The sequence below is a fragment of the Mastacembelus armatus genome, chromosome 12 (genome assembly GCF_900324485.2).
Source record: "Mastacembelus armatus chromosome 12, fMasArm1.2, whole genome shotgun sequence".
NCBI lineage: Eukaryota > Metazoa > Chordata > Actinopteri > Synbranchiformes > Mastacembelidae > Mastacembelus > Mastacembelus armatus.
The window spans coordinates 6375410-6389891 of NC_046644.1; the positions used below are offsets into that span (position 1 = coordinate 6375410).

The following is a 14482-nucleotide window of genomic DNA, read 5'->3' on the forward strand; positions in this document are numbered from 1 at the left end:
TTCATAAAGCCAGAAGGCAGGAATTATGCAGTGCATGTGCATCAACTTTTTCATTAAAACGGACTATTAAGTACATTTGTAAAAGTCGAAGAGAGGTTTTAAGGGAATTTTCTGCCAACAGAAGAATTTAAGGGATTTTATTCAGGTGAAGGCAGAAATTAAGGAAATCTGTCAGTTTCTAGGGTTTTTTTCTGGAATTAAAAGTGACAATAGTCAGAGAGAAGAAGGCGGTTCAAGAGGGAATATGTGACAGTGACAGCATTTAGGATCTTATTGGGATCAAAAGAGAATTTTTAATGGAATAATTTACTGCTATACAGATCAGTTAGTACAACTTGGCCCTGCACCCTGTGCATGTGGATTCTGCTAATCATTAACCAAAAGTTTAGTCATCATGGCGTCCAGGTAGAAGTGCTTTGCCCATTGTCCGTAGAGAAATGACATCAACTTATTTAATTCCTGTTTTTTTTTTTTTTTTTTTTTTGCAGTTAAGCAAACAGGTGATTTATTAAAAAAACATATAGTGAGCGTGTTTTTGCAGCAGTTGTCTGAACACGCACAGAGAGGTTTTTGGTAGCAGGCTGCTTTTTGAATAATCCAAGGCACACATAAATCATAGTCCTGAATGTCTGACCTGGCAGTGTTTTCCACCTAACTTCACAAATGTTCCCAGGATATTTTCCAGTTGGACAACAACACAGAACGTTGCCAGGTTACGTTTAACACTGGCAGACGTTTTCTCAGCACATTTTTGTCCAGATTTCATGAAGCACTGTCTTTTGTACTTATGTGGACTGTTTTACATGGCATGCCTTTAATAATCTTGGCTTACAGGCGTCACATAACACTACAGATAAATCTGACTAACTATGATAGTGGAATAATCAATATCCCAGACTCCATCATCAGTGTGTCTTTCATACTCAGCAGCCTTTAGTGTTAGCATTACTCCTATATATATGTATATTCAATATTTTATTGGCATTTGTTGGCATGAGTACATGTAATGTGAATAGGCTTTTAAAATGATGAACCATACATTGAATTGATACCTGAATTTCTCCTCAGTTCTAAGGAGTCTTGTAGTGTTTTTTTTTTTTTAGCCCATTGTTCCTGCACTGGCTCTACAGCTTTGTTTTGGTTCAGTCTCACCAGCTTTATTTTCAGACTGCAGCAGCACAAAAGCTCCAACCAACCCAGCACACGGCATTGGTCCAGTACCAAACAGCAGGCAGACAAACTGAAAATGGTGGAGATATTGGAAACGAAAAATAGTCGATGTTAGACTCCCATTGTCCTGCTCAAATGAAAAAATGCAGATTTTGCTCCATAACAGCTTGATATGTAAATTGCCAACTGCTAAATTCATTGTCGTGCATGCACCCCCAAAGTGAACAAAAAAACCTGTAAAGTTTTTATCAAGTGAAATTAGCAACAAAGTGACTTAAACTTAATACTATAACATCAAGATGTACGTTACTTTAATTATGTTGATAAACATTCTTTTAATTTGTTCGCAGTCGATCATGATGACTTGAGTCTTGCGAGCTCTGCTAGCATCGGAGCACTGCTGTGTTTTTTTTTATTGTTCTCACATAATTCAGATTTCTTTAGGTGAAGGATGTTGAGATCAGAGATTCAAGGAAAAGTCAAAGAAAGTAATTTTTTATATTCTTTTTTATAATCATTCATAGAGACACTGTACGAAGTGTTTCACAGTAGTGATTCTCTTTATGCTTATCAAACTCTATAGTGCTGCTGCGACATGTACATTAGCGTGGGTTAGTTTTCTAGTCTGGATTGAAAGCACAACTCCATAGCAACAATGAGTTCATTTAACTTTGCCCACATCCTGTTTGTGAGGCTGTACGATGTTCCCACGAAGGCAAGGTCACTGTCTTGTTTGGCACTGATCCAGTACAACCAGACACACTCTCCAGCCGCTGTGAGCTCCCAAACAATTAGATGATTATATTGTACACATCTGGATTCCAGGCAGTGTTTCTGCTAATTTCAAGATCCCCTTTTAGTGCGATTTTTCAAAAATACCTACCTCTCTATTACCCATTAAATCTAAAAACCACATGAGTCTGAGTGAAAATATAAGAGCTGTAGTGTCTTGGCGAACTCTTGATGAAGTAATGTGATAATGACAGCCATGATGTGGCACATGATGTAATGGCATATTTCAAAGCAGTTGCTGAAACGAAAGCAGGCCAAGCAGTGGGCTGGAGCGAGGCCAGCAGCTCCACCAGAGCAGTCTGCTCCTCACAGATCGAAGATTACCACATGATCTATTTGCTTTAGTTCCATCAGTGCTGTCAGAGCGTCGCCACACCTTTCAGATGACAACTGCAAGACATTTTCCAGACTAGCTGCAGTCAGCTGAAATCCTCAAGCGTGTGCGTGTGTGTGTGTAAGGCTGCCAGCATAAAAAGTTAAAGAACAGTTTGCCTCTAAAAGCAAAGAAGTTGTGACATATGAGATACAAATTTCATGAATGTGTCAGTGTGGTAACTGTACAACTATAGTCATTACAGGTAACACAAGATACATTTTACTGGACTCAAAGAAGGCTGCAAATATTTGACATTTCCCAAATAAGGCCTTCTCTTCTAAACTGACGTCCAAAACCAGAATAAAGGAAATGACTGTATTTCTTGAGGTGTTACTTAAAACCTCAGCAGGGTGTATGGAAACAGAAACTGGATCCCACAATATATTTAGAGATCAGCCAGATGTTTTGGTCTTTTTATATTAATTCTCATTACCTTATGAGTCTATAGCTTGAGGATTTAAAGGATCAAAAGGGAACTGTTGCATATTTTACACATCAAAGCCTGTTTAGAGGTTTTGGGGAGAATTACTCAGTATTTAGTCAGTGTCAGTTAAGGACTACAAGCAGGAAAACGAAAAAGAAAAACTATGAGATAGCACAGTATGTAAGTGAGCTTACCACGCCTCTGTAGCACACCCCTCACCTCTGCTTGAGGCAGCATTGGCTCGTACCTGCATAACATACCAACAAATGACTAACTGAACTGGAGCTGAAGTTGCATCATGGGAATTGTAGGCACGAGGTATTGAGAACATCTCTGGTTCTGCAACATTGATTTTGATCTTGTTTAAAACCAGATCATTGTGAACACAAGAGGGTGATAAAAGTACAGCGCTAAGTTGAGTACTCTTTTAAGATTGCTTATGTATTTTCATTATGGATCACATTGATTTATGTTGATCAGTCCATTAGGCCACATATGTAAGAACATTATGAAAAAAAAAATCACCATTATCATTTCCCAAAGCCCAGAGTGATTCTGTTTTGTCTGAGCAACAGTGCAAAACTCAAACACAGTCAATGTACAACAAAAGTAGCAAGCTCCAGTCCTTGCCAACTGTCCCTGTCCTACCCACTGCTGATTACCTGGATCAGGTGTGTTTAGTCAATTAGAAACTGGAAGGGCTGATTTATAAATCATCATGTACCGAATGAAAAAACCAGTTCCACCTGCTCCTGGTTTTGCAGAGCACTCTGTGTGTCGAAGTAAAAAAAAAAAATAAAAGCAATATTACAAAAAGCTATGTCCTGCAGTGCAGAGTTGTAAATGTGCTAGTTCAGATGCAGGGTGCGGTTCGCAGTGAAAGCCCGCAGAGCAGCAGTTGTGCTCAGAGCCAGAGCTGCTGGCCAGGCGGCAGCTAACAGCAGCGACTCAAACAGAGCAGCCTTTGTTAGCCGGGGGATGCTGGAGTCCTTGTGACCAGAGCTGCCACTCCCTTTTTGGACAGAAAGCTGCTGGGGTGACTCGAGGGAGGGATGGTGGTTGTGGCGGGGTTTGGAGGCTTAGTTTGGGAGGTTGTGGACCCCTCCGCCCCCACGCACAGAAACAAATGGCCAAGCAGCAACCATGGCTGATTGATTACACAGCACCCCACTCTGATTGGCTCACTTTCATGTCTGTTACACATAAAGAGGACAGAGGGGTGTGTCTGGAGGTGGGCTGCTGTCTCGTATTGTTGTAGTAGTGAATTCCTCCCCTAACTCAGCTCATGCTTATTTACATTTTAATGTGAACTATCTGCAGTTTGCATTAGATGTGGCCTGTTGCACCTGCTCCATTGTATTTTTCTACACTTAAACTCACAAAAATGTACATTTGAACTGTAACTAGTAATTTATTTCCACATTTATTTCCAACTGATTTACTGTTTCTACTGTCTTCTTCATTATTGTCCCGCTCCTTTTCTCATCCCCCTCTAATCCATCCAATCTGTCATTGTTACATTACCCAAACAATTAACGTAGCACTGATCCAAACATTACTGCTCTTTGTCTGTGTTTTCACCTTGTCCATGTGTATTAGGAGTGGGGTTTAAGTGTGTGTGCAGTGCATGTTTGGGTAAAGTAGAAGAAGAAAACCAGTGTGAGACTCAGGTGTTCCTTCTCAGAATGCTAAAAAGGCCAGGCAGAGGGTACTGTGGTAAGTCGGCAGCAGTATTTATGGTAACTCCTTTATGTGACATGTCTTTCGACATGTCCGCATCTATTATTGCCAAATCAGATGCTCACCCCCCTCATGTTTTTTATAGACATCAATAAAACCTCAGAGCAGTCTGTGTGTGTGTTCAGATCTGCAGCGTCTGCTTGTCACAGTTTGACTCGTGTTTTCTCAGATGAAATATTTAGTGTTAATTAAATTTGATTAAATGTGCTTGAATGTGCAGCGAGTTACCATCCCTGTTTTTCCAGAGTGACCGTCTGCTGATCAAAGGAGCGAAGATCGTGAATGATGACCAGTCCTTCTGTGCTGACCTATACATGGAGGATGGAGTCATCAAGTGAGTTTACTGGTGTTTCTTCAAGCTGAAGGTGGTTTTGTGTGTGTAAAGTTACAGTGACTTCACGTGGCTCTTTTAATACAGTACAAAGAAAACAGAAGAAGAAAGTGCATGCAGAGCCACTGCATACAAACTTAAAACAATGCACGAGTGTGCACCTTCATACGCTGTGCCATCGAGACCCATAGTGATGATATTGGAATGGATTTTAGTTTGCGAGTTACTACACAAAATTGGATAATCTCACTCAAACGTTTATTTAGTTGCTGATCTGAGCTTTCGGTTATATCAAATTACTTTCATCGGCAGATGCTATTGCCAAGTTGTCATGGAGAGGCAGATGTTAAAAACATTCACATTCCTCTCCAATTCTAATGTTCTTGTTTTTGTGTCCATGATATAAAATCAAAGATATAACTAATTCCCCAAATGTGGAACCATTCCCTATTAAATTATTCAAGTATACAAACTAATTATATCTATAGGTAGTTTTTTAGTGCACAGCTTGTATTGGTTAGGTTGACATTTGACATTTACTGATTTTTTTTTTTTTTTGCTTGAAATTAATAGCGTTTATATTGTCTTACTGTCATTGTGGCCTTTAGAGTAGTCATATTGAATGATATGGATGATGAATGGATTATAATTTTTTTTAACAGCATGCTCACTTTGTTATATGATTTTTATTTGCATAAATGCATTTTTCTCTAATAAATTTAACAATAAATTCTTATAAAATCCTAAAAATGTATTGCATTCTTTTTCTCAGACAAATTGGGGAAAATCTTATTGTGCCTGGCGGGGTAAAAACCATCGACGCCCACGGCCGCATGTTGATGCCAGGTGGCATCGATGTGCACACGCGTTTCCAGATGCCTGATCGGGGCATGACGTCTGCCGATGACTTCTATCAGGGCACCAAAGCTGCTCTGGCCGGAGGCACCACCATGATCAGTAAGTCGCTGTCCAGAGTGATCCTACTCTCTGTGATTATTAGTGAATCCATGTACCAGTTTGCTTTCTGAGAGAATCAAAACTAACCCTGCAGCCATTCTTCATTCACTGACTGGGTTTAATTGAAAATACCTTATTGAGGACAGGACGGGTGCCAGGCCTGTTCATGACAGAGCAATAACATAAATCCATTCCTCTGCTCTGAGGACTCAGAGCCACGAGATGTTGACTGCTGTTCAGACTAGGCCAGAGTGGAAATTTACTGGGTGCTGTTCATTTATTTTAGGTTCTTTACATACAGTACATCACATATTTTCCTTCCTATGGTCCAGTTCTAGTTCAAATCCCAATTCGAGTTGGTTTAGAGATTCTTGGATTTTTGTTATTTTATCCCAACAGTGGTGGGCTGTCAGTTTTTTGTAATTTCAAGCAGATGCAAGGCTGTTAAGATTAAAGGAGGTGATGTAATGTATAAAGAAAACAAAGTTAAATGAAAACATCCCCTCTAAATGTCACATGGGTCCTCCCTCAGACTCAGCAGCTATACTCTCCTCTCCCTCACAGCAGAACAAACACTCCCAGCCTGTTGTCACCTCGGGCTAAAAGCTGACCGCTGCAGACTCAGACAGGTCTGGAGCCGGGACCTAATGCATGGCAGCCTGGTAACTGGAATGTCAGTGAAGTGCACAAACAGAAAGGAGAGGCCAGGCCTGGATAAATCTTTTTTAACTGAGGCAAATTGCAAAGCATAAGATGAAAAATCAAGATTAAACTTCATGTTCCACATGGTTCAGACCCCAAAAAAACTGCACCTGAATCCAGTCCAGATGTTATTCCAGTCTAAATATAAATGCTGGAATCTGATCACACAAGTGAGACACTTGTGTTTGCATGTAGTAATATGGGAATTAGTGTTGGAATGATTGACTGATTTGTCTTTCAGTGTAAAACTTGGGCTATGACAAATTGTGACTGGCATTTTAAACTATTTTCTGTCATTCATATTAACAATTGGCAGCTTAACTTCATGGAAATAACTAATAATTGGTAAATAATTGCAGCCCTACACATGCTTTCCTGACTGAACTGAAGGGCAGTTTAATCACCTGGGCCCTCAGCTTAAGTAGATATTAGTTATTATGTTCAGCCAAACATGTCCAAAAAATAACAACCGCAGATGTAACATCTTGAGCCCATAGAAATGTGTCTTCATGTGGTGGAAACCTTAAACAGATGAGAGTCTGTATTTTGAGCGCAGGCTTCAGTTTGTATAGTGACAGCAGTCTGGTTATTATTTGGTTATTGTCATGGGAGATCAATATGCTTCACAAGTGGAGCTTGAAACTAATTTGGAAAATACTGGGCAGCCCAATGTGAACTACAAACCGCTTCATTTGGGTGTAGACACAACATCAATAGATCCTGATAACGTATGATATCAAATATCACGGGGTCTGAGCCGCTGTTTGTTTATTGACTGTGTGTTGTGTATACAGTTGACCATGTGGTACCTGAGCCCGGCATCAGCCTCATCTCAGCCTTCGAGCAGTGGCGTGAATGGGCCGACAGTAAGTCCTGCTGTGACTACTCCCTGCACATCGACATCACCGAGTGGCACAAGGGCATCCAGGAAGAGATGGAGACGCTGGTGAAGGATCATGGTACGACCATGTTTGATTTCCTGAAACGAATACGCTTCACCTAGACTTAGACCCAGACTGATTTTTTCAAAAATCATTCAAAGCTGCTAAAAAAAAGCTTGGCTCCATTTAAAGAAACAAGAGCATGAGTGCCCACTAGAGGCTGGAATGTTCACTACACCGCACAATGAAAAGACTGAAAAACTAAATAGGTTAAACATTACAACTTCTTTTGGAGCAACATATAGTATTTCAGTAATGGGAGATGGGAAGCTTCTCTGTTGTGAGTTTTTACACTGACATGTTTTTCCTGTTTAGGTGTCAACTCTTTCCAGGTGTACCTGACGTATAAGGATATTTTCCAGCTGACAGACTCTCAGGTGGGGCTCTCTTTCTTCTTGTTGTGCAGTGTAATTCTGAGAAACAGAAGGGACTTTTCAATAATAAGGCTTGTTATCAAGCGGGAACAAGTGTGTGACATGGCTGTGTCTGTCTGCTTTGATATGCTCCAACAGAAGCATATTTGAACTCAGAAATATTAGAAAAAAATATATACTGCATCTTTAAAGGTCAAATCAGTCTCAAATATAATGTCTTAGATTATATGTTGTTCATGGACTGGTGATCCACAGGGTGAACCCTTAAGCTGGGATAGGCTCCAGCAGATTCCCGTGACCCTAAACAGGAATAAGTGGGTATAGATGATGGATGGATGAATAATTATATCTTGTTCAGTCTGAATCAAACCTTGAGGATTGATATTCTGGTATTACCTTACTAAATCTAATCAAACTGGAATTATACATCAGCATGAAACCAGCTGTTGCCCATAAACCAGTACAAGTTCTTTTCAGCCTAATCTTTATCAGTCCCATCAGTGGTACATTAGACAGCACAGACATGACAAATACTGTTTACCATAGAAGCAGTAGTTTGTATTTGTTTACTGTTTCCTTTATTTAGACTGAGAGCTCAGCCAGAAAAGTCATTGTGGTAAAACAAAAATAATGTGATTTATGTTTTTTTCTGTCTGTCATGATGTTTATTCATTTTTTTCTTCTGGTAACACACTGTTCTGTGACACTGACTAATAACTCGAAGAAGCGGAGCCAGAGGTCAGTAGCCCAAAATAAGTCTGACATCACAAAACATCATGAAAGTGGTATCTCAGTCTAGATTTTGGCTCTTGCACTCATCCATCAGTGAGAGGTACATTGTGAATCGGTTTGTCTTGGCAAAGCATTGTTTTGTACTGCTTATCTGTGTGTTTTTCTTTGGAGAGTGGAAGAATAATGAAAGTTACATCTCTCAAGTGTCTTTCTGAGTCATGGTGGATGTGAATTAATCCCACTTGCAAGCTGTTTTCAAACAGATCTGTGCTGCCCTTTGCACCTGTGTGAGGAATGTTGGCAGGACGGTGCAGCCAGAGTTGATCATTTCTTCTCTGTTGTCAAACTCTGTTGACTTTTTATTGCTGCACGTTTGGCAGCTGAGAGATGATGACTCATCCGACACGTTGGTTTTCCTTCGGTCTGTGAAGTCATTTTATTGTGTAAAATTCTGGGCCGATGCTTCGTTATGTTGACTCAGTGTTGTTGTGTCTCTAATGTCATCAGTGTATTATTTGCATAAAAACAGTAGGTCTGATTGTGGAAGGTGAATGTAGCAAATTTAAGAGAAACCAACAATTTTTCAGTAATTTTACTAAAAAATCACAAAAAGTAACCTCAGGTTAGTACTAGACGAAATGTCAGGGGATCACTAAAGGGGAAAGGCTCATCTTCTGGGGACCATGAAGGTCTGTGCAAAAGTCTCCAGTAAAAACAACATCTTCTCACATTGAACTGCAGTAATCTATACACTTTTCATAATTTAAAACCAATGCATGTACATTCTGCCATGATGCATCTTTTAAAACTCTGAGAAGATACGCATCAAAATGTCATGTTAACTGTTGACAAGCTGTAAGCACCAGTGAAAAATCTTACTTCTGTACGTCACTGATACTCGTCTGACACGTCAGACATCAAAGAAAAACCTGTGCTTTTTCACAAAGCCCAGTCATTAGTCACGGTGTAGAGCGTGAGACAGGAGTAGAATTATAGACTTGTGTTGGCAGTAGAAAATGTGGATTTGTGCATCTGACTTCAGAACTGTGTTTCTCTTTGTTGCAGGTGTACGAGGTGTTCAGTGTGATCCGTGATCTGGGAGCCATCGCCCAGGTGCACGCTGAGAATGGGGACATTGTGGCCGAGGTACGACGCCTCACTTAACACGTGATTTTCTGCTGGATGTTGCCTTTGAAATTGGCATCAAATTGAATATAAAGCCCCATGCTTCCACTGTCTCAAGGCACAGCACAACATGAGCACGCTGAGCATTAAGGCTGACAGTCACTCTGGGCTCTATAAAACCCTGTTAAAGCTGTGACTCATCATTCTCTACACAGCGTTTAATACTGAGCTCTTAATAGCGAGCAGATGAGGATGAGTATTCATGGAGGTCATGGCCATGTGTGGTTTTTCACTGCCAGACACACCTGCACATGACTCAACACCTCACAGTGCCACTGTGGTTTGTGTGTGTGTGCGTGACTGTATTTAGGAGCAGCGCAGGATCCTGGAGCAGGGGATCACTGGGCCTGAAGGACACGTGCTGAGCCACCCTGAAGAGGTGAGAGAGTTTCAGCGCTGTGGACACTTACTGTTTTAGGGTGAAAAGCTGGTTTGACTTTAGGAAGTGATGAATCACTGAATTATTTCATCACCAAGTTTTATTTTCAAAAGACCTTCCCCCACTACATGAGGATGTGACCTTTCCAAACTTTACAGCTGTTGGCGTTAACATTGTTTGACAATTTTATATTTACTGTAGGCTCTGGGTGTCTCAGTTCTTGGCAGACACTTTAATGTACACTACAGACTCACACTGATTTATTTAATGGGATTTTTGTCCTTGCAGACAAGAGCACATCATTTTACACAAATCTTTATACATTCAGATGCAGAAAAGAAGAATGAAAATCGACATATGACATACGACAGCTGTGTTTTTTTGCTGAAACATGGTTTTTCCTTCAAATGTTCCTTCTTTTTTCCCAACCTAAGTTAAGATAATATACAACAGGCCATGATTCTCTTCATGAACTTAGCCTTCTATTTTTTTCTCCACTTTTCTTTCATTCAGGTGGAAGCGGAGGCTGTAAACCGCTCTGTGACCGTGGCCAATCAGACCAACTGCCCTCTGTACGTAACAAAGGTGATGAGCAAGAGTGCTGCTGATGTCATCGCTCAGGCCCGGAAGAAGGGTGAGACGTTAAATCAGATGTTTGTCTGATCTCATGCTGATTGACGCTTCCTTCACACTTTGTCACCATTTTAATGTTACTTTCCTAAACTACAAACAACAAGGATTAAATCAAAACTCTTCATTACTGTAAAACTGATATCATCATTTGAGCAATTCCACGGACAGACAGACAGACAGACAGACAAAAATAAGTACGAACAGGAGACAGCGTACTCCAACCAGGCCATATGACATGCATGTATCAAACTAGGAGCGTAGTATCTGGTGTTACATTGTGATTGGACTTTCAGGCACTGTGGTCTATGGAGAGCCCATCACTGCAAGCCTGGGAACAGACGGCTCACACTATTGGAGCAAAAACTGGGCCAAGGCAGCCGCCTACATCACCTCCCCTCCGCTGAGCCCCGACCCAACCACACCAGACTATCTCACCTCCCTGCTCTCCTGGTAAGAGTCTGGTCCAAACAATTCAACTGAAAATCATCATAATGACATTAGTGGAACGTTGTGTTGTGTTTTTTTTTTTTAAATCTATTTTAATTAGCACCTTGTCCTTTCTATTCTCTTTCTCCTTGTTGACCTTATGTAAAGTGGTGACCTGCAGGTGACAGGAAGTGCACACTGTCCCTTCAACACTGCCCAGAGAGCAGTGGGCAAAGATGACTTCACCTTGATTCCTGAGGGCGTCAATGGCACTGAGGAGAGGATGTCCATCATCTGGGACAAGTGTGTGGTATGTTCCTTTATGTTACTGTGTTTCAAATGAGCTGAGCTGGAGCAGGAAATATGAAGAAAAACTACAGTATTTTATCAAATGACATGGTTGCATAAAATACGCAGACAGATATGTTTGCTTGGATTTAATGAATTAAAGTTTAACAATTTCAGATTGAGCTACTTTGTGACACAAAAGCTAATAAGGCTAGCAGCAGATGCTGAATAAACATGTAAAATGAATGAATGAAACAAATGGCAGAGACAAATCCCACCAGCCTGCTCCTGTACCACGCTCACTCTCAGGTCTGATTGATTTCAGGTGACGGGCAAAATGGATGAAAACCAGTTCGTGGCAGTGACCAGCACCAACGCTGCCAAGATCTTCAACCTGTACCCCCGCAAGGGTCGTATTGCTGTGGGCTCAGACGCTGATCTGGTGCTGTGGGACCCAGATGCCACAAAGATCATCTCCGCCAAGACCCACAACTCGGTACAATCTTCACTTATGTATCTCTAACTGGTTATATTTACACCTGAATAGAGAAACTCCATCCATCCATCCATTCTCTATACTACTTAGTCCAATTCAGGGATGTGGCGGGCTGGAACCAATCCCAGCTGAGACGGTGTAAGAGACCGGACACACCCTGGGCAGACTGCCAGTCTATCACATGGCTGACACATAGAGACAGACAACTTCTAAAAATTCTGATTCAGCACGCTGTGGTTTCAAGCTTCTGTTAAACACTGCTTAGTCCAATACTACAAAGAATATGAATGTGTGTGTCCAAACCCTTCTAGCCATATAATGTAAACACTGAGGTAACATTACTTCACTTTCTTTTTAAATAACAGCTGAACTAGTTATTCAACATAAAGCACATCTTAATATTGATACAAAACACAGAATATTCTCCTATGTGAGAATGAAGAATAATATCTGGTGACAGTGAAAGGAACTGGTTTATTAGTCCACTTTTTGTTGTAAGAGATTTTTGTGGCTGTCTGACTTGCTGAACAGGGTGTGGGCCTCACAAAGTGTCAAGGGAGTGATGTCATTCTTTATGTTTGCCAAAGAACTGGACCACATCATTTCTTATTGTTAGCAGACAGATTATTCTGTATCTGCGTATGTTTAAGAGAGACAGCAAAATGATTGCTGGGTGGGCTTTTGTAAGCTGTTTGACTGATTTCTCTTTATTCCGTTTGGTCAGAGCAGACTTATGTTCATGGAAGAAACGGCTCTATTGGAGTGTTTGTGGATGAATGTGTGTGTGTGTCACAGCGTAGCCTACTTGTGATCTCATTTCAGACTTGTCAGAGTCCACCAGATTGCCATGACTTCAGGCTTAGCTCCAGTAGCTTCCAAATTGGTCACACAAACTCCACACCCTCCATGTCCACACACACCCAACAACCACACCACTCCAATAACCCCAGCTACTTCTTTTTAGTGTGACCTGAGAGCTGCCCCAGTAATTTGCTTTGCTTTCTTTATTGGCATTGAAAGCCTGGGGGACACCAGTGCTGCAGCGTTAGCTGCGGAAATCAGTTAAGCACATTTCCTGAGTGGACTTTAATCCATAAACATTATGGCAATTTTGCATGGTGGCAACACACAGGTACAATATCACTGTAGCACATTTCCACATAAAGACTAAGTAAGATCTTCATAAATCTGCAGGTTGAAGAAGCAAGATTATGTCAAGATAGTGGCAAATCAGCTGGAGAAGATGAATGATTGTATCTTTGCTTTGAAGGTATTTCTGTGGTGATTTAATATATTGACTTTGGGGTTTGAGGCACACGCAGCTATAAAACTACACAGGAACACAGCTGTCATACAAGAACTTAAACCTGCTTCAAATCTATAAAAACAAACCATAAATCAAATGCTGACAACAGACAGTTAGTTCTTCAGTACTGCACCATATCATGGGTAATGCACTGGGTAATTCGCCTGTTACTTCATTATTGCTCTGTTCTACAGACTGTAGAATACAACATCTTTGAAGGCATAGAGGTACGTGGTGGACCTCTGGTGGTCATCAGCCAGGGCAAGATCGTCTTGGAGGACGGGAACCTCCACACCACCGAGGGCTCAGGACGCTATGTGGTCCGCAAACCTTTCCCTGACTACGTCTATAAGAGGATAAAGGCTCGCAGCAGGGTACAGTACTGCCTTTTTATTGCCAAGGCCTGTGTTTAGCTGATATTAACAACTTGTCAGCTTTGTGTAAATTTTGTCCATCCCTTTTTAAGGCTGTTAAAGGTCAGGATTTCCATTGTTGAAATGCCACACTGCAAGTCAGTTTGACATATATGTTGCTCCAGTTTCTGTAATGACTAATGATTCTTTTGTGGCAAGCATGTTAGGGATTGGTCTTAAATGTGCCTACATTCTTGTCAGGCGATAGACTGTTTCCTTGTTAGGGGCCACTGCTGTGACCGTTTGTGTTTTTCCAAAATTGCAGCTGGCTGAGCTGAGGGGTGTGCCCAGAGGACTGTACGATGGTCCAGTCTGTGAAGTGTCAGTCACCCCTAAAACCATGACTCCAGCCACCTCTGCCAAGACCTCACCTGCCAAGCAGCCCAACCAGCCCGTCCGTAACCTGCACCAGTCTGGCTTCAGCCTATCCGGTCAGTGGAGGCATTAGTCCATAACCACTTGTCCTCTCTATGACATGATTCTGATGACACATTTAAAGGATACCTGTGTTTTTTCTTTTTTCCTATAACCAGAGTCAAACAAAGTCACAGAGGCCTGTGAAATGTTCTCCAGGCTGTTTAAATGAATGCTGTGACATGGATTTTTATGAAATCAGGTTTTGCACATAATTTGAGTACTTTACAACTATCTGAAGCAGAGATGTATGAAATTTGCTATGATTTTCCTGTGACAGTTTTTCAAGGCACTGGGGAAATTAATAATAATTTTTCGATTAAAATTCATAATGCCAGGAGTAATAAGTCGAAGGCGTGCTATCAGCAGTTTTACAGACATTTTTAGGGCGGTTAATGCGGAA

At 41.1% G+C, this 14482-nt stretch overlaps 1 protein-coding gene across 2 annotated transcripts in view; it reads left to right on the top strand.

Moving 5' to 3' along the window:
* Nucleotides 1–14482, top strand: part of dpysl2b (dihydropyrimidinase like 2b) — a 28709-nt gene that overhangs the window by 10131 nt on the left and 4096 nt on the right. For both annotated transcript variants that reach the window (XM_026297878.1, XM_026297879.1), the window contains exons 2-13: nt 4748–4836; nt 5606–5790; nt 7287–7451; nt 7749–7810; nt 9605–9685; nt 10035–10103; nt 10617–10737; nt 11030–11186; nt 11331–11472; nt 11776–11946; nt 13447–13626; nt 13931–14096. In XM_026297878.1, coding sequence (XP_026153663.1) covers nt 4748–4836; nt 5606–5790; nt 7287–7451; nt 7749–7810; nt 9605–9685; nt 10035–10103; nt 10617–10737; nt 11030–11186; nt 11331–11472; nt 11776–11946; nt 13447–13626; nt 13931–14096 — 1588 coding nt within the window. The remainder of the gene's footprint in view (nt 1–4747; nt 4837–5605; nt 5791–7286; nt 7452–7748; nt 7811–9604; nt 9686–10034; nt 10104–10616; nt 10738–11029; nt 11187–11330; nt 11473–11775; nt 11947–13446; nt 13627–13930; nt 14097–14482) is intronic.